This window comes from Ochotona curzoniae, unplaced genomic scaffold, assembly GCF_017591425.1.
Source record: "Ochotona curzoniae isolate NIBS_2020 unplaced genomic scaffold, NIBS_Ocur_1.0 contig_4838, whole genome shotgun sequence".
Taxonomy (NCBI): domain Eukaryota; kingdom Metazoa; phylum Chordata; class Mammalia; order Lagomorpha; family Ochotonidae; genus Ochotona; species Ochotona curzoniae.
Window position 1 is genome coordinate 1,746,732 of NW_024466399.1, and position 27,802 is coordinate 1,774,533.

General features: G+C 45.0%; 1 protein-coding gene across 1 annotated transcript in view; it reads right to left on the bottom strand.

Annotated features, from left to right (window-relative positions):
• MICU2 (mitochondrial calcium uptake 2) overlaps positions 1-19,141 on the bottom strand; it is an 80,954-nt gene extending 61,813 nt beyond the window's left edge. Inside the window, exon 1 of the mRNA XM_040988373.1 lies at positions 18,947-19,141. Within this exon, the coding sequence (XP_040844307.1) occupies positions 18,947-19,141 (195 nt within the window). The remainder of the gene's footprint in view (positions 1-18,946) is intronic.
• Positions 19,142-27,802: the final 8,661 nt, after the last annotated feature.

The following is a 27,802-nucleotide window of genomic DNA, read 5'->3' on the forward strand; positions in this document are numbered from 1 at the left end:
TGAGGAAGGTTAGAATCAGGGTGCCCGTCTTACTGGATTCAGGTTCTCAAAAACTGTTCTCTGAGACTTCTTAACAAAAAAGGGCACAGTACAGGATCAGGTATAATATGCCTCCAAAATTAATTCTTAAAAGACACACACCGCCCTTATGTATCATATAGGGAAATAAAAGTAACAGGGTCACAGCACTGAACTTAGTCTGAAAGACCGAAGGAAATTTCTGCCCATTCTCACCCAACCCGTTTACTGTAGTTAATCAGAGTCATTCCAGTAGGAAGGGAATAAACAGTATTAACCATAACCTTTATCTGAACAAGATGTCACACAACATGTCCGCCAAACCTACTTTGTTTGCTAGTGTATGTAGTTACATATAAATAATGGAAGGGCTGGAATGAAGAGCAGCTGCCTGAGACACTGGCTGGCTGGGAGCGAGGCGGGCTAAGGAATGCAGCAGTGCACATCAAAGAGTTGCTGGGGCGGGTTGGTGGCTCTGGCATCCTAAACCTACCGAGGCTAAAGTTAGAGTCAGCTCAGCTGCAAAGTGGTGGGAGCAGCCCATGAATTCCTCTTACTTCCACAACAATTTGCTTCTCAAACCTGTATCTAATACTAAATACATGTGAAAGCAGTACAAGAAATGCTACGCTCTGAAGCTACGCTGAACACATGAGAGCCATCCACATGGTTCTAGTTATATGGAAAATGCTCCACGGATTTCAAGGATTACTTGTAATGCAGTAAAAAATGTGACATAGGAATTAAGAGCAATGAGTGATGTGAACTGGATAAAAGAGATCTTTGAAAGCTGATGACTTCTGTTAAAACATTTCACCAGTTTATTGCCTTGAAAGTAACAGGTGCTTCACCATTCTGTCTCTACTTTTTATCCACGGAGTGACAAACTGGTCAAAGTAAGTTCTCTGTTCTTTGTTGCACATTCTTTGGTCTCAGCATTTCTCAAAAGGAAATGGGAAAAGAGTGAGCCTTCTTACAGTGTTACAGCCTCCAAACTGCCTAACAGATACACATTGCAACAGTCAAAAATACAATAAAACCTCATTTGGGCTCTTTATTCTGAAGATTGTAATGAGCTGTGCAAAACACAGCTAATTTGTTTTCTTTGAATTTTCCTGTGGTGAAGCTGAAAGAACATACATATATATTTTTTCTTAAAGGAAACTTAGCAACTGGAATTTTCATTCTTAGACCTTTTTCAGTTTGCTTTCAACGAGGGAGATTTTATTGCATAGGAAACAAAATACTGCTAGACTAAATTAGAAATACTCATTGCAAAGGTTATGTCTCATGATAATTTCTACAAAATAACAGACCAACAGCCAGGCAGAAAAAAGTTATTGCTGAGAAAGCTGGGAGGACTGGCAGTGACTCCCTCCAGCTCCTGAATAGCATCTGATCTGGTCTAAACATTTTTCCAGGGGCTGAGAGAAACCTAGTATGGTTTTGCTTAAGTGAACACATCAAAGTGGAATGATATAGGCTTATACAAGTAATTAAAAAAAAAACCCTAGATTTCTATCCAGAAAAGAACAGTCACTGCCAACAGATATTGCTGAGTAAAAAACAAGTGCCTTCACATCGAGGAACTGCTTTCTTTCCTAAGTAGATCATTTTGAGAAATACTTTATTTTCCCTTCCTTATAATTACCTTCCAGGAGGTATATCGTAACTACACTGACTTTTGTTTATATTCTAAGTGAAAAGTTCAAGTTATGTTTCAAGTGATTAAAAAAAAAAAGACTAAAGTATTTCCAGTTTCATTTATTGCAATCACAGCTAAGCATATTTTTCTTAATTACTTTAGTTTTCTCCCTACACAGAGAATACTTTAACTCTTATTTATTTGTTTATACCAAAAAGCCAGATTTACAAAGAAAAGGAGAGACAAAGAGGGGATCTTCTACTTGCCATTTCACTCCCCAAATGGCCACTATGGTTGGAGCTGAATCAATCCAAAGCTGGGAGCCAGGAGTTTCCTCCAGGTCTCTCAAGCTGGTGCAGGGTCCCAGTCTCAGGCCATCCTTTACTGCCTTCCCAGGCTGAGAACAGAGAGCTGGATGGGAAGGTGGAGCAGCTGGATGGGAACTGGTGCCCACATGAGATGCTGGCACTAGAAGGTGGAGGATTAGCTAAATCAGTTGCTACACCAGCACCCTTTAACTGCCACAATTACTCAACTCTATGTAGTAAACATTTTGTGCCTCCAATGACCAAGCATTATCTAGGAGTAAAATGATGGCTGAAGAAGCACTCACTCTTTGGAGGAGGGGCAGGAGGCGAAGCAGCAGCAGGTGTGAGAGCGGAGGCATGAAAGGCGCACCAGCATTCAGCAAACGTGCACGTCTCACGAGGATCAGTTGCAAACTCTGATAATTATTTTTTAAAGTTATTTATCAACCATAACTTTTTTTTTTGCAATGATATGTGTGCCAGATAAAGAAGTGTTTTTCAAGATTCCATAATTAAATTTAAGTAGGAAACTAGTAACAGGTTTGGTATCAGTAATTTATCTGGATTGTCATCCGTCTCCTCTTTGGTCATCTGAGCCACAGCAGAGCAGTGACAAGGCGTGTTTGAGATCTATGACCCAATTCTAGGACCTTGAACAGACTGCCTCCATCAGAGACGTCCAGCGGGGGTAATAACACACCTAGGCTCTCCTGCCCCTCCCCCGGGGCGACCCAGTGTGAAGGAGGAAGGCTGGATTAAAGGATCCACTCTCCTTCCTCCCTGCCTTCTTGGGGAACAGCTGCAGTGAGCAGCTCCTGGGTCTGCAGGAGGGAAGGGATTCATTCACTTTGTATTTTGCCTCACCCTTCCCCTAGGCTCCCACACTGTGACCCATTCACACTTGCGCACTCCAATCCCCAACAGATGCTGTCCACTCCATTTGTTTCCTCTGCAGCTTCTAAGAACCTCACAGTGAGGAGGGCTTCTTCAAGCTCTGGCTAAAACTGACAGCAGTTCGCTGATGTGCCACCGAATCCCTTAAACGCCACTCTCCACCCTACACAGAATGTGCTTAGAGACGGCAATAGTCAAACCGTTAGCACAACACAGGACACAGAATGCGGATGAGATTTTTAGCTGAAACAGATATGGAACAAAATTTCTAAACAACCTTCAGATAGATGAAAAGACACCACAAATTGAGTTCAGAGGCAGGTTTGCAATTTCCTATTAGAAACTGCATTTCTTTTTCAAAAATTCCACTGATAGTATCATTTTTTTACAAATGGTCTTTGCACAGAACTATTGTACTAATTTAAAACATCAATTTTAGATTTGATCATCGCTAATGTGATTTTCATAACATTGGCCTGACCTGTTGGGGGTATCCTCAGCTTCCGTGCCCACTTGGCTACCAGACAACAGATGAAGCCACCAGGTACCTGTTCCACAGAACCACGGCTATAATGTAGCTAATTTCCTTCTTGTCCTTTTCTCACTTGGCCAACTTATGTCTTCAAAATTAATTCTGACAGCTGCCTCCTCTGGGACCGCTTCCCAGAGAGTCCATCGTGGGTTAGGTGTCCTCAAGAGAAAATACACCACACTCAGTGCAAATGTCCATCTTCATGGATGACCCTGGACTGTCCCCCGCAAACTGAACTACTCAGAACCACTCTCCATTCCCAGTGTCTAACACAGAGCTCATATTTGTTTAAGAGAATGCTGTCCATGAATGGATCTTTATGATTATGAATCAATCCCAAATGCAAAGCGTGAAGTAAGAGTGTTATTAAGTATATTTCAGTATTTTAAAAAAATGTGAAATATTGGCCTTGATGATTTTATATTTTAAGCCTAGTTAATAATTTATGAGAACATCTTTAAATCACTAGGTATACATTCCGCTCTGTGCAGTTTCACTAAGGAACTACGCGCAGGAACCGAAGTAAAGGTTCTTTGTTTCCTTTCATTAGAACCATAAATTACTGCATGCGGGTAATTACTTTAGATTTTAAAAGGGCCTTCAGAGTAAGGTGAAGAGGTAAGCCGTGGACAGGTGCTGGCAGTGTTAACTGCACCAGAGGACACATCGCATAGAAACCGTGGAATCTCAGAAACTGGATTACAGCAGCTGCTGCTCAGCGCCCTGTAGATGCGAGCGAATGACCTGGTGGGATTTCAGGCCTCATACCAGGGATGGCTTGGGTTTAAACGCATTTTTTAGCTTCATCTTGGGAATTCACGGACTGTAACATAGCACTTCTGAAACCAAGTTTTGTGATTAAAATGTATTTGTTAAAAAAAAAAAATGAGTAGGAAACGAGACAGATCCTTTCCCCGAGCTGGCAAAGGTGCTAAGATGCATGCCCTTGGCATGTTTCCTGGTGTTTATAAGTTAAACTGCCAGTAAATAAAGTGATACATGGAGAGCACAAGTACGCAACACTCAAAGCAAGGTACAGATGTGATCATATAGAATACTTTGGAAAATAAACTGACTGTTCAAGCAAAGCTTCCCACGTTACACAGAAACAGAGAGCAAATCAGGAATGTGCCAACAGTTTCTTTAAAGAAAATCTGTCTTGACTCCGACAACCTTGGGATCTCGTACGTGATGGCAAGCCAGGGGAGACATGCAGCTCCCTGGCTCAGACTACCAAGCACGGGGATGCGCACAGCTAACATTTTGGTAACCTTTACTTTTCACACTTTAGGTGAATGCACTCATGTTACTGTTTCAACATAAATAAGGAAATGAGCAGAGTTAGATCTTGAGAAGACAGCCGAAAAAAACCATTTGAGGCCCAGAATAGATGGTGTGAAGTTATGGAGTATTCAGGAAATCCAAGACTCGAAAAGGAGATTGCCAGTGAAAACACAAACAGCAACTCTTTGTGCATGAACACGTCCACGGACTCCGTCACTTCGTTTAGTTGCAAATTAGCTTCCAAATATTTATGGGCTACTATTTAGCTACTTTCTAAGTTTATAATTTTGGAAAACTTTACATAATTTATACTCCTATTAATATCGACAATATTTCCATGAATTTATAGGCAGCCCTTTAGACTACAATCACTTGAGCAAGCCAACTCACCTAGCAGTGTGAAGGGTGAAGGGAGTAAGTTGGGAGAAGCTCCACTGGATAATGAGACTTGGTAGCGACAGATAGGGACGTTTCTGGTTATTAGAAAGGAACACACTGCATAAGGCAGCACAACAGATTAACAAAGCATTTGTTAGGCCAAGACAGAGAACGCAGAAAATCAGAACAGAAAAAAGAACCAATGAAGGGTAACAGGCAAATCGAAGTTTATCTTGTCCAGAGGCAATACCCAAAAAGTAGTCATACATGATGTGATCAATGCAGTGAAGTGAAAAATAATTCTACAGATGAACAATGTAAACACTTTTTAATGTGAAGGATAGACACGAACAACCAGGGAGGCATCCAGCTCCCTGCCTGTGGCCTGGGAAAGCAGTGTAAGATGGCACAAGGCCTTGGGACCCTGCACCCATGTGGGGGACGCCAAAGGAGCTCCTGGCTTTAGATCGGCTCAGCTCCAGCTGCTGCAGCCTCTTGGGGAGTGAACCAGAGGATGGAAGAGCTTCCTCTCTGTCTCTCCTTTTCTCTCTAAATTTGCCTTTGCAATAAAAAGAAATATATCTCAAAGAAAAAAAAAAAGAATCGTGGGGGGATAGTGCAGGCACCTGTTCTGGGTGCTCCATTTCTGAGCCAGCTCTCTGCTGAAGGCTGGGAAGGATGGCACAAGGCCTTGCTTGGGGTTCTGCACTCACGTGGGAGGCCAGGAAGAAGCCCCTGGTTTCCAAGTTTGGATCAGTCCAGCCCTAGCCTTTGTGGCCATTTCTGGCCACTGAAGAATCTGCACTTGCTAGGTCTAAGAGAGTAAGAGCTACTAAATGTCATCTGTGATAACGTGATGAGCGGAGCTTTTAGAAGGGACTCAGCTTCTCACTGCTTCTCCTTCCAAATATGGCAGCTTCAGTTCCACCCCTGGGACATCCACACGGAGGCCGCAAAGCCACAGCTCCCAGCCACACAGTGGTCTCTGCCCCTGCACTTCAGTTCTGGAGTGATTTCAAGGACTCCGGAATCACCGCCGCGGTGAGTCTGCACAGAGTCAGAAGCTTGTAAGTAACCTGTCTTGATTTGAGCTGGTTCTTCACTGGGCAATTATCTAACAATTAAAACAGATTTTGTCTTATTTAAAAAACATGTTTGAAAATTTTACATTGCACATACAAAAAAAATACACACACAATGTTTTGGCTTGACTGCATAACAGTCTTCCAATTGTGTACACTGGTACATGAGAAAAGGACATAATAATCCCATACAGAATATGAAGCCATTCATACTTTGCCTTGGAAAATCTAGCATACAGTATGGAAAAACCCTGTGCCCTCATATTTAAGGCTCGTTTTACCAATTCTGAGTGTTGTGCGCGTTTCCAGTTGCACACGGGGTGAGTGATAGGGGACTGAGCACCCGAGGTGAGTGAGAAGGGACTGAGCACCCGAGGTGAGTGAGAGGGGACTGAGCACCCAAGGTGAGTGAGAGGGACTGAGCACTCGGGGTGAGTGAGAGGGGACTGAGCACACGAGGTGCCTGGGATAGTACAGATAAAGTTTTAATTTAATGAGGCCTTATTTTTAAATAGTAATCACACTTATACACACTGAGATGGAATTCCACAAATATCAACGAAGATATTCTATAAAGTCCAGGCTGCAGCACAGATGGATGTTTCATTAAATATCATTTCTACACTAAAATTTATAACCTGAAAACATTTAATGATATTATTTCTAGAGAATAACTAAAGAAAACATATTTGTTAATAGTTAGTGTTACCAAATATTCACCACTTTTAAACTATGCATATAAATGTGAAATTTACATATTGCTATTACAAGTCATAAAACACCACAACTCCCAGGAACAAAGCACCAACTTGTACATGAATTACTGGAACACGTAGTTTATAGAATAAAAAGAGCAGTAACTTTTCCCCCCTCATTTTCCGCTGAACAAATCCAACTGCAAAATGAAAGATTAAAATATACTTCTGCTTTTATATTCGAATTTGTTTTTCTTTGCTCCTTGGCCCCCCCCAGAGAGTACCAGCACAGCCCCCCAGCAGGACCTGCTAAGTGCTACCCTCCTATAATACAAGGAAGTAAGACAACTTCCCATTCCTGCAGCACAAATAGCTGTGCCGCAGCACAAATTACACCTAATTACAGGGTGTGCCTCTGTCATCTGTCCCTTCATACCCCAGCCTTTAACACGCTTTGATTCGGGACTTCCATTTGAGTTTATTAACATCAAAGCTTTGTCACTGCTTATCTCTTTCTACAGACATTTTTACCTGTGGCAATAAAGTATAAAAACATCTTTGCATTCTTGCTTTCCTGTTGCAAGAAGGCTTCAGTCTTCGTTGGCCGTGCAATGTTTCATGGTTATTAAACTGCTGTATGTTGCTGTCAAGTTTATTACCCTTGGCTCACTAATTTCAAATATACTATCATCAATTCCAATGCACTGGACCAGGTACACCAGTACACTTGAAAAAACTCTAGTTTTAATGTCTTTTTCTTCCCTTTTAAAATAAGTGTAATGTACTTAAAAAAAAAAAGATTTATTTATTTGCAGGGCAGAGTTACAGATATAAAGGGAAAGACGAAGAGAAGTTGTCCATCCTGCTGGTTTATTCCCCAAATGGCCCCAATGCCCAGGGCTGAGAGAGGCCAAAGCCAGGAGCCAGGAGCTTCTTCGCAATCTCCTGTGGGCCATCCTCCCCTGCTCTTCAAGGTGCCTTAGCAGGTAACTGGACGGGAAATGGAGCAGCTGGGACTCATACAGGCACCAGACCGTACGGGATACTGGCTTGCATGTGGAAGTTTAATTTGCTATGTGTAGTGCCAGCCCTCTTTTCTTCCATTTTCCACAAAAATAATAACTACAAATAAAGTAGGGGCCAGGACTGTGGCACGGTATGCTAAGCTGCCGCCTACAGTGCTGGCGTTCCATAGGGATGCTGACTTGAGTCCCGGCTGCTGCACTTCTGATCCAGCTCCCTGCTGATGTAGCTGGGAAAGCAGCAGATGATGGCCTCTTTCCTCGGGCCTCTGTTCCTATATGGGAGACCTGGATGAAGCTCCAGGCTTTGTCCTGGCCCAGCCCTGATTGGCACACCCATTTGGGGAGTGAACTAGGGCATGGAAGGATTCTCTCTCTCTCTCTCTCTGCAACTGTCTTTCAAATAAATAATCTTTTAAAATAAATGAAGGAAAACAAATCCAATCTAGTTTTATAAATTGTTTAAGGCTCCTACAGCAAATTAAAGCAGCTCCTTCTTGTTGAGTTTTTAAAATATTCATTGATATGCAATAGAAAATGTTCTATATCCAAGGAAATATGCAAACCCAGCTACTTCTGTTTGTTTAAAAATGAAGGTCCTTGGGCCTGGCACGGTAGCCTAGTGGCTGAAGTCCTTGCCTTGCACGGGTTTTCATATGGGCACCAGTTTGTATCCTGACTGCTCCATTTCCCTTCCAGCTTCTTGCTTGTGGCCTGGGAAAGCAGCAGAGGATGGTTCAAAGCCTTGGCACCCTGCACCCATGTGGGAGACCAGGAAGAAGCTCCTGGCTTCAGATTGGCTCAGCTCTAGCTGTTGCAACCACCGGGGGAGTGAATCAGCAGATGGAAGATCTTTCCTCTCTGTCTCTTCCCTCTGTAAATGTGACTTTCCAACAGCAACAACAAAAATAAAATATTTGAAAGAAATGATTGCCCACATTCTATTTTATTTTATTTTTTAAATTTTATCTGAAAGTCAAAGAAACACAGACCGATCTTCTAGACTGTAGTTCACGCCTCAGATGTCCTGAGCAGCAGTACTGGGCAGGCTGAAGCCGAGAGCCCAGACCTGAACGCTGCTCTGCTGCTGGGGTGGCAGGAACCCAAGTCCTGGGCCATCAGCTGCTGTCCCCCAGGCCAGGCATTCGCAGGAGGCTGGATCGCACCCAGAGCAGGCACTCTGACACTCTGACACGAGCCGTGTTGTCCTCAGCACCACCGTAACTGCCAAATCCCCATCTCTCAGTCGTGGTCTCTATTCAAAACATCTGACCATTTAATTCAGCCAAGTTACACCCAGAAAAGAAAATATGACCTCAAAATATAAATTCAAATATTATTAAAACTAGCTATCTTTGCAATTGCTACATTAGAATTTTAATAATTAAAAATGAATATTTAGATATATTACTTGAATTAAGCTAACACTGAGCTTCTTGCAAAATAACTGGCTAACCTGTTAACAGTAATGAATACATTACTCTGCAGTAATGTTTGCAGATCCCAATGAACTGACCTGCCTCCAGCAAGCCAACGGCAGCCTGTGGCGACTGAGACCTCAGCCATCCTAGCTGCCGTGCTGGCGCTCTGGGCTGAGTTACTCTAACTCCCCTAACTCCATGGTGCTCACTCCAGCAACAGCTGTTACAATCCCTGGACACACCCCGTGCTTCCCTGACGCCCTATCACTGCTTTCTGGAACAGTCCACAATGAAGGTACCTGAGACAATGGAATCCATATCGGCACAGGCTTGTGTCCCAGCTGCTGTATTTCCAATCCCCCTTCCCTACTCATGTCCCTGGGAAAAGCAGCAGAAGATGGGCCAAATGTTTGGGTCCCTGTCACCCACGGGGGAGAGACCCAGAGGAAGCCCTGGCTTTGGTCTGGCCGAGCTCTGATCACTGCAGACGTCTGGTCAAGCGAACCATGGATGGAAGGCTGCTCTCTTTACTCCCTTTGTCTCTTAACACCAACTTTCAAAAATAAATCAGGTAAATTCTTGAGAAGGGAGCAAGTCTGCCTTTTCACATGAAAATGTCTATCCAGTTCGCTCTGAGTGACTGACTGCGTTCTAAGCGGCAGGTTCTAAGTTCAGTGCCAGGGAGTACTAAGGAAACACGGACTTCACTGAGCTTTAAATTTTTCTGTGACAACAATCACAGAAACACAAGGGAGAAGCTGTTCCATATCAAGTGTCCGTTTATCCTCAGCACTGCAAATACTGCAAGCACAAAGCTTTTCATCTGCGCCCTTGTTGCAGGAAGTCCCGGGCCCTCCCTCTCCCTTGAAGTCTGGGTGGAACTCTCTTGGGTTTTGTATCACTCAGCAATTTACTGCATCTCGGTCTCTAATCCACCCTTACTGCTCCTCTTTGAAATATCAGGTGCAATACTTTGTGAAGCTGCAGTGTCAGCCTCTGGGGAGGCCCTGGTGGGGACACTGTAAGACCACAGAGGTCCCAGCCTGCCTTTCTGCACTCAGAGCAGGAGGCTAGGACCCTCACACATCACTGCGGGCCACGTCCATCCAGGTCTGATTGGCAGGGACACTGTGAGACCACCGAGGCGGAAAGGCACTATCGTTCCAGGTCCCACCTGCCCTTCTCACTCAGAGCAGGAGGCCGGGGCCCCCACAGCCCAGCTGGGGTCACTTCCGCTCAGTTCTGACTGGTCTGGCCACATCATCAGCACACATCCTTCCCACTTTGTGGAAAGCTTGGGAACAGCTCTCGTGGCAGTTTCCAGGGCAGTTCTTGAGTGGTCTTTGGACCATATGTGGCACGCCAGGTCACAGCTTATAAACTGCTTCGGAGCCCAGGCTACCTCCTCCCACCAGCAGATGCGTTCTGTGAACCAGTTTCAGCCCACTTACTTCTCTATCTAGTGGTAGACTTCTACAGAGTATCTATGGCCTGGGCCTTCTTAAGAGATTCAATGGCCTTGGTGAGGTGAGTTCATATCGCTGTGGTAGCCTCGCCCCCCCCCCCTTTTAAAAAAGATTTATTTATTTATTTATTTTTGGAAAGATACCAACTGCTTTCCCAGGCCACAAGCAGGGAGCTGGACGGGAAGTGGAGCTGCCAGGATTAGAACCTGCGCGCCCTTTTCAAACAAGCAGAAATTCAAGCTTTAGGGGAGGACTGAAGCACCTCAACCAAGCCATTCATGATCCACTCCCCCTTGGCCCAGAGGTAGCAGCTAGTTGGGGGTACCTGTGATCCCTGGATCCCCCAGAATCTTCATTTGCTCCTTTAGCAGTCAATAACTTTTTTAAAATTTTTATTATTATTATTATTTTTATTGGAAAGGCGGACACACAGAGAGGAGAGACAGAGAGGAAGATCTTCCGTCTGATGATTCACTCCCCAAGTGAGCCGCAACGGCCGATACTATGCCGATCCGAAGCCAGGAGCCTCTTCCGGGTCTCCCACGCGGGTGCAGGTTCCCAAAGCTTTGGGCTGTCCTCGCCTGCTTTCCCAGGCCACAGACAGGGAGCTGGATGGGAAGCGGGGCTGCCAGGATAGAACCGGCGCCCATATGGGATCCCGGGCGTGCAAGGTGAGGACCTTAACCACTTGCGCCACCGCGCCGGGCCCAGCAGTCAATAACTTTTATTAGACAACTTTTATCGGCATAACTATATCTCAGTCAACCACGGACCCCATCTATGATGGTGGCCCCCCTCCCGAATAATAAAACTGCCAACAAACACCTAGTGGAAGGAGTGAGAGAAAAAAGGAAACTGTCGAAGAAAAAGAAGAAACTTCAAGAAAATTGACAAGGAAGGGCTTAAGGGATGCTTTCTGCAGACTCCAAACTCCTTAAAAAGTTTGAAGACAGGGACCTCTAGCTTTCAGTAATGCAACATTCGTAGTACATGACTTGCTTATAAAGCAAATACACAGTGAAAAAAGCAATCAAGAAAACCACCTGAGCATAGTTCTGAAAAGGATGACACTGCCTGAAGGACCTGCCTGAGGCAAGGGGTCAGCATGGGCAGGAAACCCCAGCACGGGACTGCTCCTGAGCAACTCTGACCGTCACACTGCAAGACAGGGCGGGTTCTGACTCTGTGCCCATCTTTGCTAATCTGTGTTTGCATCTCAGTCTAGTAAATTTAAATAATGAAGCTAAAAATAAAAAATAGAAAACAAGACCCCTGGCAGACATACAGAGGAAGAAAATATAGTTACACAAAGTGTTTCTACTTGAATGATATCACAAAAGATTTTAAAAAGTTCGAAAAGCTAAAAGTTTATAGTTATAGTAAAAATTATTGAAGAAGGCAAATGTTAAAAGACTTTGTATTCAGTTGAAAGGCAGGGCTAGAGAGGGAGGGAGTAAAAAATGGAGAGAGGGAGAGAGAGAGAGAGAGAGAGAGAGAGAGAGAGAGAACACGCTTTCTCAGCTGCTCGTTCAAATGCTGGGGTTGGAGCTAAAGGCATCTGGAAGCTGGGGATTTACTGCTGCATCCCTGTAGGGCACTAGCAGGAAGCTGGAATTAGAAGTGGAGCTGGGACTTCAACCCATCTAGTTTGGGATGCTGGTGCCCCCAGTGGTATCTTTTAGTACTGTGCCAAATGATTACCTTTCCGACTTGTCTCCTGAATGGATCAGACGGAAATGACCCTTACTTTTAACAATGCAGTGTATAGATGCTCAAGACCCTTCCAGGAACGGTACTAAGAACTTGAGTGATTGGGAACACACATTCTCCTTGCCTTCTCTCAAGAGAAAACCACTGTCATCGGGCATGCTTCTGTCCAAACCACATGAACTTTAATTCCACCCAAGCACCTCCGCATTTACCAGCCTTGACTGCAGATGGCTAGGGATTGAGGCCGTACTTACAGAACTGCCTTTCTATTTTTTCTAATCTATTTTTACTGGAAAGGCAGGTTTACACAAAGAAGGAGAGACAGAAAGATCTTCCACCTGCTGATTCACTCCTCAAGAGCCAGAGCTGAGAGAGACCAAAGCCAGGAGCCTTCCCCAGGTCTGCCACACAGGGTGCAGGGTCCCTGGGGCTTGGGTCATCTTCCACTGCTTTCCTAGGCCACAAGTAGAGCGCTGGGTGGGAAGTGGAGCAACCAGGACATGAACTAGTGCCCACATGGGATGGCAGTGCTTGCAGGTAGAGGAGTAAGCCCTTGAGCCACCACGCCAGCCCCAGGACTGCCTTTCGAATCCTGTCTTTCTCCCTCTTACTTCTTATCTGCTCCTATTTTCCCCTTGTGCTCCTGAGTCCTCGGCCGATCTTATGCAAAGCAGCTTTCCCTACTTAGCTTCTATTAGGGCTGACTCTGTCTCACATACTGACCAAAGCATGCGAACCAAAACCATTTCTTTCCCTAAAAGGATCTGTATCCAATTATTATGGCCCAGACCTTAGCACCGTTTACATCTTCAACAAATACAATAAAACTACACAGAATTTGTACCATGCCTTTCACCAAAATATTCTGTTCATTAGTTCTGCTGGCTTTTGCTATATTTCAGGATTATTCCCAAAATTCAAGAACATTCTAACTGGCTTGAGGTCAACCTGCTTCAGCCTGCTTCACTGCAGCGGCACAGCCCCGGAAGGCTTGGACTGGCCAGGGTTGGGCGGAGCTGAGGCTGGGGCCAGGAGTCAGAGGCCAGGTGCAGGCCTCCCAGGTGGCGGCAGGGTCCCAGCCAGGAGCCAGCCAGCCCCTTCGGGGGTCTCACTGGCAGGCAAGACAGACTCTGGAGTGGAGCTGTGTACGGAATCCAGGCATTTAGTTGCTCAGACTGATTCTTGGCATCTTAATGTGATTAGCGAGGACAACTTGTTACCATATAAAGGCAAACACAAACACTATAATATTAAATGATCAATCACAAATGTGGTAATGGGTGATATGGACCTATCTTTTCACTTCTGAGACCAAGGCATACCTATTATGGAAATTTTATAATGTCATCAGTTTATTTCCCCCATTTAATACATACATGGTGTATCTACTCTGACCACACTCTTTTCTAAGCCCTCGAGATAGAGCAAAAGAGCATGACACATCTCTAGGGCTCAGAGTGCATCATTCCACATATGCAGAATGGCTAGGAACTTAGGTGATACTAACAGCTATTTGATATTGCTTGTGTTCCTATCAACAGCAATCAAACCAGACAGATCAAGTCACTCTGCTACATAATGCAGCCCAATTAACTCAGTGAGTGAGGCACCAGGACATGTACTGATGGAACTGTGACTATTCCAAACCCTGAGGAGATCCAGATGGAAAGACGTCATCCTAGTTGGGAAAGACAGAGAGGTAGACAGCCAATTTCCAAGGACGTTAAGTGTTAGAAAACCCAATTAAACAATAACAGAGAAAAGACTTTAAGGCTTTATAAGTATAAATGATTAAATCTATAAAGGAAGGTGGATACCAATGAATTTCATAATAACAAATTTACACTTAGGATAAAATAATACAGTATTACATGCTAGATTATGGAAAATACTTTTATTTTGGGGCTGGGTGCAGTAGCCTAGTGGCTAAAGTCTTTACCTTGCACGCACCAGTTCTAATCCTGACAGCCACTCTGCTTCCCATCCAGCTCCCTGCTTGTGGCCCGGGAAAGCAGCCGAGAATGGCCCAAAGCCTTGGGACCCTGCGCCCACATGGGAGACCCAGAAGAAGCTCCAGGCTCCTGTCTTCGGATTGGCTCAGCTCCAGTTGTTGTGGCCATTTGGGGAGTGAATCAAGAGACAGATCCTCCTCTCTGTATGTGTGACTTTACACTAAAAATAAAGTAAATCTTAAAAAAAAACCAATATTTTCAATATTGAAACTATGGCAGACAAATTTTCCATTGAATAGCAAACCAAAAAAAAAAAAAAACCCACAATTTTGAAGTCAGGGAAACCTACAATACTCAAATTATATTTAATGTAGGAAGAAAATATAAGGCCCAAACTACAAAAATGTTGAGAATAAATGAAACAGTCATATAACTAGAGATGAGTAAGAGGGAATCGCATGCTACTGTTGCCGAGTGTGGTCCACGTTGCTGCGCTGGGCCATCTGCCCCTCTCCTTTCCCAGTTCTGGACCGTTCTATTACAATGCTTATCATCCCAATGATCACACTAGACTGACTTTCAGTCTGACCTCGGGAACCAGATTAGCTGATACAGAAGTCTCTTCATCAATTTTGGTTTACTGGTATGTTATTTCTTGCATGACATAACTCTTGTAACATTTAAAAATTTTATATTATATTTAAAATTTTTTCATATTATTATTTTTATTGTTGTAATTGTTTTCCATGATTTGGTTTTGCGGGCATAGGTATTCTGCCCACCTTCCCCCCCCCTTCATTTCATCCTCCTCTCCCAACACCTCCCTCCACATTATTACAGTGGTACAGTCCTTTAGTAACAGCTACAAGTTTAACGTTCTGCTATTTAACTTTATCCTGCATGGGAGGTACAGGGAATGGGAGAAAATCTAACATCAAAATGCTAAGGCCCATCGGATAGTTCCATTGGGAGTGCTCCTTTTACCTGGGAGTAGAAATGCATACTCAGCAGGCTCGTCTCCAGTATTTTTAAGCTTTTTAATATGCTCAGGTTTGTTAGGAATGCAGCTATTCTTTATAGAATGGAGTAAAAAAGCAACATTCTCTTTCGTGTTTCCGCCTCTATTACTTCTGATTTCACTGATTCTAAATCAAATACAGTAGCATTGCAACATGAACAATACTGAAATCTTACTTTCCTAATGTGTTTACCTGTCTTAAAAGAAGCAGTCACACAGAGGTAAGTAATGTGACAGCAGGCTCTACAGCCAGTCCCACAGAGGAGTCCTCTGTACAAAGCATCATTTTGCTACTCAACTGTAACCATCTTGAACCTTTTAAACAATACAATTATATTTTATTTAGGATGTCTGAAACTTACACTCTTTAAAAACTTATCTTGGGCCCCGCATGATAACCAGGTGGCTAAAGTCCTCACTTTACTTGTGCCGGGATCCCATATGGGCACAGGTTCCTGTCCCAGCTCTTCCACTTCCCATCCAGTTCCCTGTTTGTGGCCTAGGGGAGCACTCGGGGATGGCCCAGGCCTTTGGGGCCCTGCACCCACTTGGGAGACCCGGGGGGAGACTACTGGCTCTTGGCATCAGATCAGCTCTGCTCCAGCTGTTGCAATAACTTCGGGAATCAACCAGTAGACAGATCTTTCTCCCTGTCTCTTCTTCTCTCTGTGGAATGGACTTTCCAATAAAAAATAAATTGCATTTAAAAAAATCTTATCTTTTCAATCTCTTCAGCAGTCATCTAACCCAGCCATTAATTCTCTCCTAAACTATGGAAGCAGTTACCCAACTCCAGGTTTTTTTTTTTTTAAGATTTATTTTTACTGCAGTCAGATATACAGAGAGGAGGAGAGACAGAGACAGAGAGGAAGATCTTCTGTCCAATGGTTTGTTCACTCCCCAAGAGACCATGATGGCTGGAGCTATACCGATATGAAGCCAGGAGTCAGGAACTTCCTCTGGGTCTCCCACGCGGGTGCAGGATCTCAAGGCTTTGGGCTGTCCTTGACTGCTTTCCCAGGCCACAAGCAGGAAGCTGAATGGGAAGTGGGGCTGCTGAGATTAGAACCAGTGCCCATTTGGGATCCTGGTGCATTCAAGGTGAGGACTTTAGCCACTAGGCCACCGCACTGGGCCCAACCTAACTCCAGTTTCACTTCTCTTTCCAGAGTTGAAACTAAATTTGTAAGAATAATACTCATACTTCTTTATGCACTAAGTTATCTGATATAACAAGTTTAATACATACACTAATTTTGAAGTGATACTTGAGGTACCTATAAAAATACGATAATGGGAAAAAACCTGAGATATCTATCAATGCCAATGCATCCACATTTCTCATCTGCATTCACGATGGCAGAAAATATTACATTATGAATTAGTGAAAACAAAAATGCAATCTTCCGTCCAGGTAGCCGGACTCCCTGAACCCGATGCCCGGATGTGTGAGTATCCATGAGGATTGAGAACCTCTGCAAAGACTGTTGTCCTCCAGAGAAAAATTCTTGTCACGTGGCTCACCGTGACTTAGCCACTCACGCCCGAATCTGAATTTCCTCTCTTGAGCTCACATTCTGCTGAGTCAAATGACCTGTGCGAGCTGCGCCTACCGCCTGCATATGCCCTTCCTTCCTGCCCAGCAAACCCCCACTCATCCTTCCGATGCTGGCTTGGGTATCATTCCTTCAGCAAGCCAGGGACCAGAGAGAAGGGTTAGGTGGGATTCGAGTACGCTCCACATCATTTGCATTTACCACAACTCCTAAAATTGCCCTCTCCCATGGAACTGTAAGCGGATAAGCTGTGTCTCTGTAATCCCCTCTGACACACTGCCTGGCACATAGGAATAGTTCAGCAGCTATTGAAGGAGCTAAGAACCAGGCCAATTTATCTGCTGTCATGACCAGGAGTTCTGCTTTTGTTTCCCTCACAACTCCAGGCTGCTGATCACAACGGGAGCCAAACCAGTGTGGTCTGGTTAACAGTAGATTAATTATGCTCTTAACAGCAGATTAATATTAGTAGGACTAGTTGGTAGGATGAGTGAAAGTGAAGGATATTATTATCAGGAAGCTTTTGTCACATTATATTACCAAATACAATAACTATGCAATGCATAAGGGATGAAATGCATCAAGACATAAAAATGAATCACACAGCAAAATTCAAGAACCTATCTCAGAAACTCTCAACCACACACACAGACCTGCTACACAGCGGTGAAGAAGAACCAACAGCTTCCCTGAAGAGAAAGTACCAGAATCACAGTGGAGGGGGGAATCCTCCTGAACTCGCCTCCAGCGCGGACAGGCGGTGCCCACTGCGGCAGCAGAAAGGCGAGACACACAGGGTAAACGAGCCCGCAGCAAGCCAGGCAAACGCGCTGTCAGCAAGTTGCAGAAGAGAACTGATAATAAAGTCATTCCTGTTCCACCAAGCTCTGTGTCTGCGGCTGAGAGCTGGGGAGACGGCCAACAGCTCCCACTGCCGAGACAACGCTGGAGCCTCAGCAGGCCAGGAGTGAGCCAGGAAGACCAGAAGAGGGACGGGACAAGATCAGAAACTACAGACTGCTGAGGAGGGAGGGTCTGAGTCACGTTCTGGGGACAGTGAGTGAGTCGCGCTGGCTGCAAGGTGTCTGGCTGTTGAAGGCTTGCACGAAGCTTACAGTGCGGATTTGATCGCAGGCAGAATGCGGCACTAAGGGATGCTGAGGCAGGCAGCACTGCGTGGGCAGCGATGCTGCGGCAAGAGGAGCTAAGGGCCCCACACGAGATGGATTACGGGGGTGGGGGGGGGGGGAGAGGCCTTAACAACAGTCCACTGGAGAAGAATCCATTGAATTCTTTGAATCAAGATGAACAAAAAATGCTATGAAAACACTTCACCTGTGACGAGACGCGGAGGCAGGATGGGAGAGCTACTGCACGTACTATCTCGCTAGTGTTTTAACACAGATAACACGGATCACTTCCTAACACGATTTCCAATGCATGACACCTGCTTTCCTCCCTTCTGTTTATCTATCTGTCCCTGGAAACGAACGATGTCAGTCTAACACAGAAAATAAAGCATTCCTTGCCATTTTCAAAAACACCCGAGTATAAACATGTGTTAAAATGCCTATCATACAAACTAGCATTCTTCTTAAACTGTCCATCTGCTTTCTAATATCCTCAGACAGCAAGCTGAACCTTTCAAGGATGCCGATTTCAGGAGAAACGGCTTTTGCTTATTTTCGGTTTATCATCGCGAAAGGATGTTCTTTAGAGCTGACAACCAAGTTGGGAAACAGCAATCGACCCCTTTCTATGCTTGACATTGCTGTGACACAAACAAGTCATCTGTTTGGACTTCACCACGCTCCGCAAGGTCGTGAAACTCTCGTTTGTGAAGACACACTGCACGCATACCCCTTGGAGACACGGTCACCGCCCCGGCTGGGGTGGGCAGAGGCCAGCTGAGCCGCCCACGCCCACCAGCACCTGCTGCGGGACCAGCCCGCCACGGCCCCGTACCTGTGCCAGCGCCGGGACGCTGCCCTCGCGCGCCGCGACATTCACGCGGCCATGCTGCCAGGCCGCTCCCGCTCCGGCCAGGGCCACCCCGGCCACGGCCGCCGCCAACCGGCCGGCCCCCCGAGCGGCCAGCCCGCGCCGCAGCCGAGCGCCCCAAGCCGCCAGGCGAGCGCCCCGAGCCGCCGCCGCCGCCATCTTTGCGGAAGCGCCGCCGGTCCCGCGGAACTCTCGCGAGAGCCGGGCAGGCTGCGCTGGCGCTTCGGGGCGGCACCTGCCTCGGGTGTGGCCGCCGGGGCGACGACGCGCGGCGGGAGGAGGCGCGGCTCCGGGAGGACGGGCTCGCGGGACGCGTGGAAACGGCTCGGGGCGCTGCCCTTCTAGAAGGGGGGACGGCTCGGGGCGCTGCCCTTCTAGAAGGGGGGACGGCTCGGGGCGCTGCCCTTCTAGAAGGGGGGACGGCTCGGGGCGCTGCCCTTCTAGAAGGGGGGACGGCTCGGGGCGCTGCCCTTCTAGAAGGGGGGATGGTTCCGGGGCGCTGCCCTTCTAGAAGGGGGATGGTTCCGGGGCGCTGCCCTTCTAGAAGGGGGAGACGGCTCGGGGCGCTGCCCTTCTAGAAGGGGGAGACGGCTGGGGGCGCTGCCCTTCTAGAAGAGCCGCTGAGTGCTGGTGAGATCCGCAACCTCTGACCACGCTGATTTACCCAATTAATGTGCCTGTCCGAGCGTCGTTCAGAGCAGAACCCCACCCCTGAGGTAACTGGGTATGACGGACAAAAATTGTGCATTTTCTACAACGCTGGATTTTCTGGCAAGTACACAAGCCTGTCAAGAATTGCTTAACACAATGACATTTATGTCCTATGGATCTGAAAGCGATGTAAACCATAGGTGATGGTTTGTAAAGCAAGTCTTGAATAATATGCCTTGGTCCCGCTAGCCTCTAGTAAGGTATTCTTTATAAATAAGAGTGTGTGTTTGTGTCTGTTCTGCCTGTGTTCAGAAATGAAGCCAACTTTTCAAAGTGCTTCAGTTACAGTAAAACATACATGACGCTACGGTTCTAACCATGTTTAGCCGTTAGTGGCATTACGTATACTTCAGGGGCTAGTGCGACCCCATCGCCATCCATCTGCAGACATTTTCTTCAACACTGGCAAACCTGCTAAAGACAGTTCATTGCCCGTCTCGGGCAGTTCTTCCAATGTTCAGAGACGACTGTTCTTTCATTTCTGATTAATCATATCCTATCCCAGCCTGCTAGTTCTCTTAGCGACTCCCAGACAAAGCCACTCTCTTGATTTCAGCGCGTCGTTATATGCTGAATGTTGAATTTGGGGCAATTGTGGCATAGCTGGTGAAGCTGCTGACAGTGACCCCACAAAGGCATTGATTCAAGTTCTGGCTGCTCCACTTCCTATCCACTTCCCTATTTGTGGCCCAAATCCTTGGGACCCTGCACCCATGTCAGATACCTGGAGGAAGGTCCTGGCTCCTGGCTTAGCTCTGGGAATTGGGGTCATTTGGGGGACTGAACCAGTGGATGGAATATCTTTCTTTATGTGTCTCCTTCTCTCTGTGTATCTGATCTGCCTTTCCAATAAAGATACATAAACATTTAAGCAAACAAACGAACAAAAAGAATCTTGAATTTAAATTCCGTTCTGTCTTTGTTTGCAGTGCTAGTCCACCCGGGAGTATAAGCTGGCATTACATGCAGCACCCTCCCCGAGTCTGTCTTCAGGAACTGGATGTTTTCCTGTTGCAGGCTTAGAACAAGAGCTCGGTGCTGCGTGCTGCTTGCTGATAAGAAATGATTTCTCTAGGCCCTGTGTGGTAGCCTAGTGACTAAAGTCCGTTTCTTGCACATGCCAGGATTCCATATGGGTGCCGGTTTGTATCCCGGCTACTCCACTTCCCTTCCAGCTCCCTGCTTGTGGCCTGGGAAAGCGTGGAGGATGGCCCAAAGCCTTGGGAACTCTGCACCTACATGGGAGACCTGAAAGAGGCTCCTGGCTTTGAATCAGCGCAGCTCCGGCCATGTGAATCAGTAGATGGAAGATCTTACTTTCTATAAATCTGACTTTCCAATAAAAACAAACAGATCTTTAAAAAAATGATTTCTCTGAAGCAGATGAGTTGGTTTTATTTCATAGTCTAGGACTCTCCATTCTTTGGGCTTTATTTTTTTTTTTTTCCCCTGAAAAAAGTTATAGCTCTTGGTTCATCCTCTGAAATACCCTTAGCTCTTGGAAGTGTTGCGATCAGAGTGCAAGCTGCTGAGGTTCCCAAGCCTGTTGTCGCTGCCACCCTGAAGTTTGGCAAAATGAACAAAATCTAAAAAGCCACAATCGCGCTAAGCCTAATTTGACCACTTTGTGGAAGCTTTCTGAATCTTTCCTTTAGGATCCCCCTTTGTCTGTGCTCCCGTTCTTGCAGCCAGCGTATCCACGTGGCTCCACTCTCAGATTTCTTGCTGGTTCTTATGTTGTTGGAGTCACATTCCCAGGCAGGAAGTTAAGAGACTCACTGCCTGTAACTTGTGAGCCAGGCTTCGAGGACTGCAGTCACTCCTCCAGAGCTGTTTCTGGGCTCCAGCTCTCCCATCTGTGAATGGCCCTCTCATCGTTGGGGATGAGGTGGGACTTACATGAGATATTTTATCTGACATGATTAGCCAGGTACCTGGTACATGGCAGGCTCACAAAGATAGGACTGTACCTTTTCCAAGACTGGGGCTTCTTCCTGCTCTTTGATGACAAGTGAGCTTGGCTGTTTGTGGTGTTCAGATCCAGAGTTCCCTGCTTTTCATTTCTAGCCTTGTGGACCACTGTCAGTTTTTCATCTCTTCTGATAAGGATAGCTTCTGGCCTATATTCAACTGCATTGGATGGTTGGCATCTAGCTCGTTGCTGTCCTGTGGCGATTACAAATTCTCTAGGCTGTGTTTGGAACCCACGGCTATCTTATTTGTAGCGTGTTGATGGTTTTCAACCAAGAACAACAACCCTCCTTCTTGTAATCCTCAAGCAGTGTACTCCACACAGCTCCTCTACCTACTTAGAAATTTACCATGTATTACTCAGTTTACTCAGTCACAACCACAGGCCCAACTTAGGTGCAAATCCCTATTCAAGAGTTTGACATATTTAAAGACAAGTGTTTTTTTTTTTTTTTCACAGTTGGACATCCTTGTGGGTGATATTAATTTTTTCTCTCCAGTACCTGTAACAATGCTCACAATATATTAGGCATTCAATGATGAGTATATGAAGAAGTGTATAAACAAGTTACACTAATAGACCTTGCTTTGCACATCAAGCATAACACAGAAATCTATTATTTCTTTGGCTTACCTTTTTCAAGACCAAAGTTTTATTTTCTGTTGCTAAAAATCTTTAGCCTACTTGGAAGACTTGCTTTCTACATTTTTTTTTTCTTTTTGTTTTGCATGCCCAGACCTCAAGAACTCATTTAAGTGTCAGTGCATTCAAACATTTCCTTTGCAAGGACACAAAGCCTTATAATAGAACCAGTCCCTAGCCAGCTAACCATTCTAAGTATGACATCTTCCCTTGGCATCTGCTGACAGTTGTCGAAGCACGTTGACTAAATTGGTCTTTTTGGGCCCCGGCTCTACTCAATTCTTCATCACCAGCTGTAGACAAAGTCCTGTGCTAGGATGTATTTTCAACCATGCTGTTTATAAACCAATTCCCAAATAAGGAGCTGCTTTTAAAGCCACATGACCCATGCAGTTTCAACTGGCATTTAGAGAAAAACAGAATGCATACACTGATAGCTTCAAACTATTGTTCTTCATTCAATGTATGTTCTTTCTTTTGAAGAAGGGACAACACTGCTATGGCAGAAAAGAGATCTCCAAGGAGAGAGTAGACCTAAGTTTCAGAACAAAACAAGGTGGTTTTTAACTATTGGACTGTCTGGAGCAGAGAGGGGTATACTGGGTTGGAGCAGTTGGAAAAAAAGATCCAGGAGGGAAGGGAAACTTGAGGAGAACTTGGTGAAGTCCACAAGTCTGAAGGTTCTAGGACTGAGAGTATCCATGAGGAAAAGACATAGGCCCTGTTCTGGAGCTTGGAGCAGGAGGGATGAGAGGGGAAGGCAGGGAATATCTTCAGAGGGAGACGGTTTCCCTAGCACAAGCATGAATTGCTCAGTTATGAAGATATGTTCTGAGAAATTATCAGCTGGTGGTTTTGTCATTGTACAGATATTGTAGCATGCACTTAAGCAAGCCTAAATGCTACAGCGTACTGTATAGGTATGCTGTATGGTAGGCAAGATGTGTATACTGTAGCCTGTGGTGAAGGAGACAACATGCAATTGTATCAGGCACAAAAGAAAATAATGTACTCTTGAAACACAGAGGGGCAAACTTTTGGTCAAATGGTTGACACTGCTTAGGGTGTCTAAGTCCCATATGAGAGGACTTAGGTTTCAATCCTAGCTCTATTGCTCATGTCTGCTTTCTACTGATGCATGCCCTGGGAGGCAGCAGGTGATGGCACAAGCAGATGGATTCCTGTTACATGCTGGAAACCTGGATTGAGGTCCTAATTTGGAGTGAGCCAACAGATAGGAGATCTCTCTCTCTCTCTCTCTTTGTCTTTAGGGAAGAGTCGATAGGAGAAGGAGGTTGGGCACAAGCTACAGGAGTCTACTGCCAAGATAACACAGCACACTGCCTTATGGTCAGCCGGCTTTTCAGTTTGTTTTTGAGAGGTAAGAACGGGGCTGGCATTGTGGAGTAGTGGATAAAGCTGCTGCCTGTGATACCAGCATGCTCAACTTCCAATCTAAATCTTTGCTGATGATCTGGGAAAAGTAGCAAAGTGTGGTCAAAGGATGTAGCCCCTGCCATCCATGTGGAAAACCTGGAGGAAGCTCCTGGCTCCTGCCTTTGGCTTAATCCAGGCCTGGACCTGGATATTGCGGTCATCTGGGGAATGAACCTACAGATGGAAGATCTGTCTCTCTTTATAGCTCTCTCCAATAAATAAATGTCTTAAAAAAATAAAGAAGTAGGAATACACCCTAGCAATAATAGTATAGTAAATATGTAATCCAGTAATATAATTGTTTATGATCAGCATCAAATATTGTGTATTCTCTGTGTTTATGTGATTTGTACTGCTGGCAGCACAATAGGCATAGTCACACCGGCATCAGCAGGTAAAGAATATGCTATGCTGTCATGGTGCCAACGAAGTCACTAAGTGATAGAAATTGTGCAGTTCCGTCGTAATCTTATGGAATCACCTCTCTATGGTCCATCATTGAGCTCTGCATGAGACTGTATGGAATAGATGTCAGTTCCCTTGACCAACGGCACACTTGGCATTGGGTCATTCCTGTTTCCGCTCCTGCTTTTCCATCCATTCCATGGCTCATCTCTTCTGTATCTCAGACACTCTGTTCCATGACTTTATGCCCCACTCCGAGCTTGTCCTTGCCCTTCCAACCTGCTATCCATGGCTTTCTCTAAATGATCTTTGGGCTGCTATTCTTGAACAAAAAGATCAACTTGTTGACACTTATTATGTTGGGTTTCCATTTTGAAAGAAGTTATGGGCTCAAATACATCTTTGTTCTTAGCATGTATAAGAAGATAGATATTCTAATCTGATTTTAAATATCATTTTCTCTTCTTTTGTGGGAGAATGTACATTAAGACTGATTATCTGGGATTTTCCTTATCCCCTCTCCAATAACCCCTCCCCCACCTAATTCCTCTATATCATTACTAACGTATAGTTCTTCATACACAGTTATATGTCCATCATTGCGGGCATGGACCGTGGCAGAGAGTCCAGCATCCTATTGTCAAGATATAGTAAACAGTTTCATTGTAAGTCCATCTTTGTCTGAAAGTAGAGATGCATACTATATTGTATCCTCACATCTGGATATGTTAGTCTCCATTTCACAATTACTGTACAACCCTTTAAAAGAAAAGTCACAATACGGAACTATATTATAAAATGGTAATAATAATAATAAAGTTTAAAAATTCCAAAAAAAAAAAAGATTGGTTATCTTAGTTGGAGGAGAAAAACATGGGCAATCTCAAAAGATGAAGAGATTGGACTCAAGCCTGCCATATTAATGTCATATTAAGGGCCTGGCATGGTAGCCTAGCGGCTGAAGTCCTCGCCTTGCACATGCCACAGTTCCAAATGGGTATTCATTCTAATCTCAGCCACTCTGCTTCCCATCCAGCTCCCTGCTTGTGGCCTGGGAAAGCAGTTGAGGATGGGTCAGAGCTTTGAAACCCTGCACCCGTGTGGGAGACCCAGAAGAAGCTCCTGGCTCTTGGCTTTAGATCATTGCAGCACCGGCTATTGTGGCCACTTGGGGAGTCAATCAGCAGATGGAAGATCTTTCTGTCTGTCTCTTTTCCTCTCTGTATATCTGACTTTCCAATAAAAATAAACATGTTTTAAAAATGGCTTATCAAATGACCTCTCAAAAGAATCATTGCTTGTAACAGAGCTGAGCTATATCGTGGCGGATAATGGTGTAGTGGACGGTATGAATCACTCTCAGAAGCTCTTGATGAGTCAATAGCTAATTGCGTCTTTCTGAGTGGTTTGGGGCCATGAATAAAAATGTCTGTGTATCGCAGTGGATACCAGCATGTGTAGAAATAGGTCAAGATGAAATCTTACTGACAGTGAGAAGGCTGCGCCAAGGAGCACTGTCTGTGTGTTTCAGGGCCTTCTCTGCTTCTCATTCCTGGCTCATCCATCACACCTGCAGTGCACCGACTTTACGCCTTCATTACGGCTTGCTGGGATGATCACCAAAGCCTCTTAGTGTGAGTCTTGGCTTCCAGGCTGTCTCTGGACTGAAGCAAGCCGTAGATCTGTGTCAGGTCAATCTCCCTAAAACACTTCTTTCATCATGCATCCATTAGCTGTGTGGTTTAATCTTTCCAAGCCTCTGTCTCCTTGCTGAAAAATGAGATTGGTTTCAGCTTATTTTTCCAGTGCTTAAATTCTTATTCTGTGTCACTCCAAAACAGCTTTCTTCTTAATTTGACAAACTGCATTGACTGTGAAATAGGTACTAGGCATGGTACCATGCCATGGAGATGCAAAGAAAAATGAGGAAGAGCTCCTCTTATGGTCCTAGATGGTTCTAGTTGCAGACTGTGGACTTATATGCTGCATGGGGCCCCAATCCTTTCATTTCTCCCCCCAAAGTATGTAGCTGCCATCTATATGCATTTACTTCTTAAACCTAGAGGTTTGCAACTAATTGTTGAATGTTGAAAAATACACTGTGAAATGTAAAACGATGATAGGGAGTTGAAATTGTTTTACCAAAATACAGTTTTAATGTTCTTATTAAAAGTAAAATGAATGTTTTGCTCTAAGAATGTTAATATTATTTCAGTAAGATAATGTGGCTAAATTGGCATCTTTATCTTGGAAAATCTTAATGGATGCTTTATGAGGTAGTGGTACAAATGTCTGATGTTATGTTCAGCTAATTTAGACATTAATTTCTCTTTTTAAATACTTAATTTACTTTTATTGGAAAGTCAGGTATACAAAGAGGAGGAGAGACAGAGAGGAAGATCTCTGTCTGCTGGTTCACTCCCCTAGTGGCCACAATGGCTGCAGCTGAGCCAGTCTGAAGCCAGGAGCCCGGAGCCTCTTCCAGATTGCCCACATGGGTGCAGGGTCCCAAGGCTTTGGGCCATCCTTAACTGCTATACCCAGGCCACAAGCAGGGAGCTGGAAGGGAAGTGGAGCAGTCAGGATGTGAATAGGTGCCCATATGGGTTCCTGGTACGTCCAAGGTGAGGACTTAAGCCACTAGGCTACCATGCCAGGCCCAATTTCTCTTTTTTTCTTGAATATTAATTTACTTTTACTAGAAAGACAGATTTACAGAGATAAGGAGAGAGGTGTCTTCTATCTGCTAATTCACTCGCCAAATTCCTAAAAAGCTGGAGCTGAGCTGATCCAAAACCAGGAACCAGTAACCTCTTCTAGATCTCCCACGTGGGTGCAGGGTCTCAAGGACGTGAGCCATCCTGCGCTGCCATCCCAGGCCACAAGCAGGCAGCTGCATGGGAAGCGCAGCAGCTGGGACTAGAACCGATGCCCATATGGGCACCTGCAGGTTGAGGATTAGCCTGTTGGGCCACCACACAAGCTCCTAAATGTTTATTTCTAGTGTGACAGTAGTTAGTTTTTAAAAGTACTGTGCAAGCTCATATCAATCCACATGGAAGGAGTAGCTGTATTATCAGTTTAAGCAATAAAATCATGATGGCTGTGTCCTTTTCTAGATTATATTGTGAATATGTATATAAATATATAATTAGGGGTGCCAAAATAATGTGCTTCCATTTATGTCTAACTCAGTTTCCACAATCTTGTTTTTTTATTCATGGGGTTGCACTGTGGCACAGTGGGTTTAACTGATGCTTGAAACACAGTCTTCTGTATCAAAGTACCAGCTCAGTTCCCAACTGGCTTTTTCTGCTCTAGCTTTCAACTGATATGCCTGAGACAGAAGAGAATTATGGTCCAAGGTCTTGGGCACGCTCCACCCATGGGAGAGACCTCAGATGGAGTTCCAGGCTGCTGGCTTTGGTTCCACTAGGCTGCTGAGGTCGTCTGGGGAGTGAACCATAGTTTGAAAATCTCTTTCTCTCTTTGTCTGTCCCCCTCTATCCCTCAAATAAATGAATATTTCTTTACTTTTTATTTATGTAAAAATAAATACTTGAAAGAGTGAGAGAAAGGTAAATATCTTCCATCCTTTGGTTTACTCCCCAAATTCCCACGACAACTAGGGCTTGGCCAGGCTGAAGCCAGGA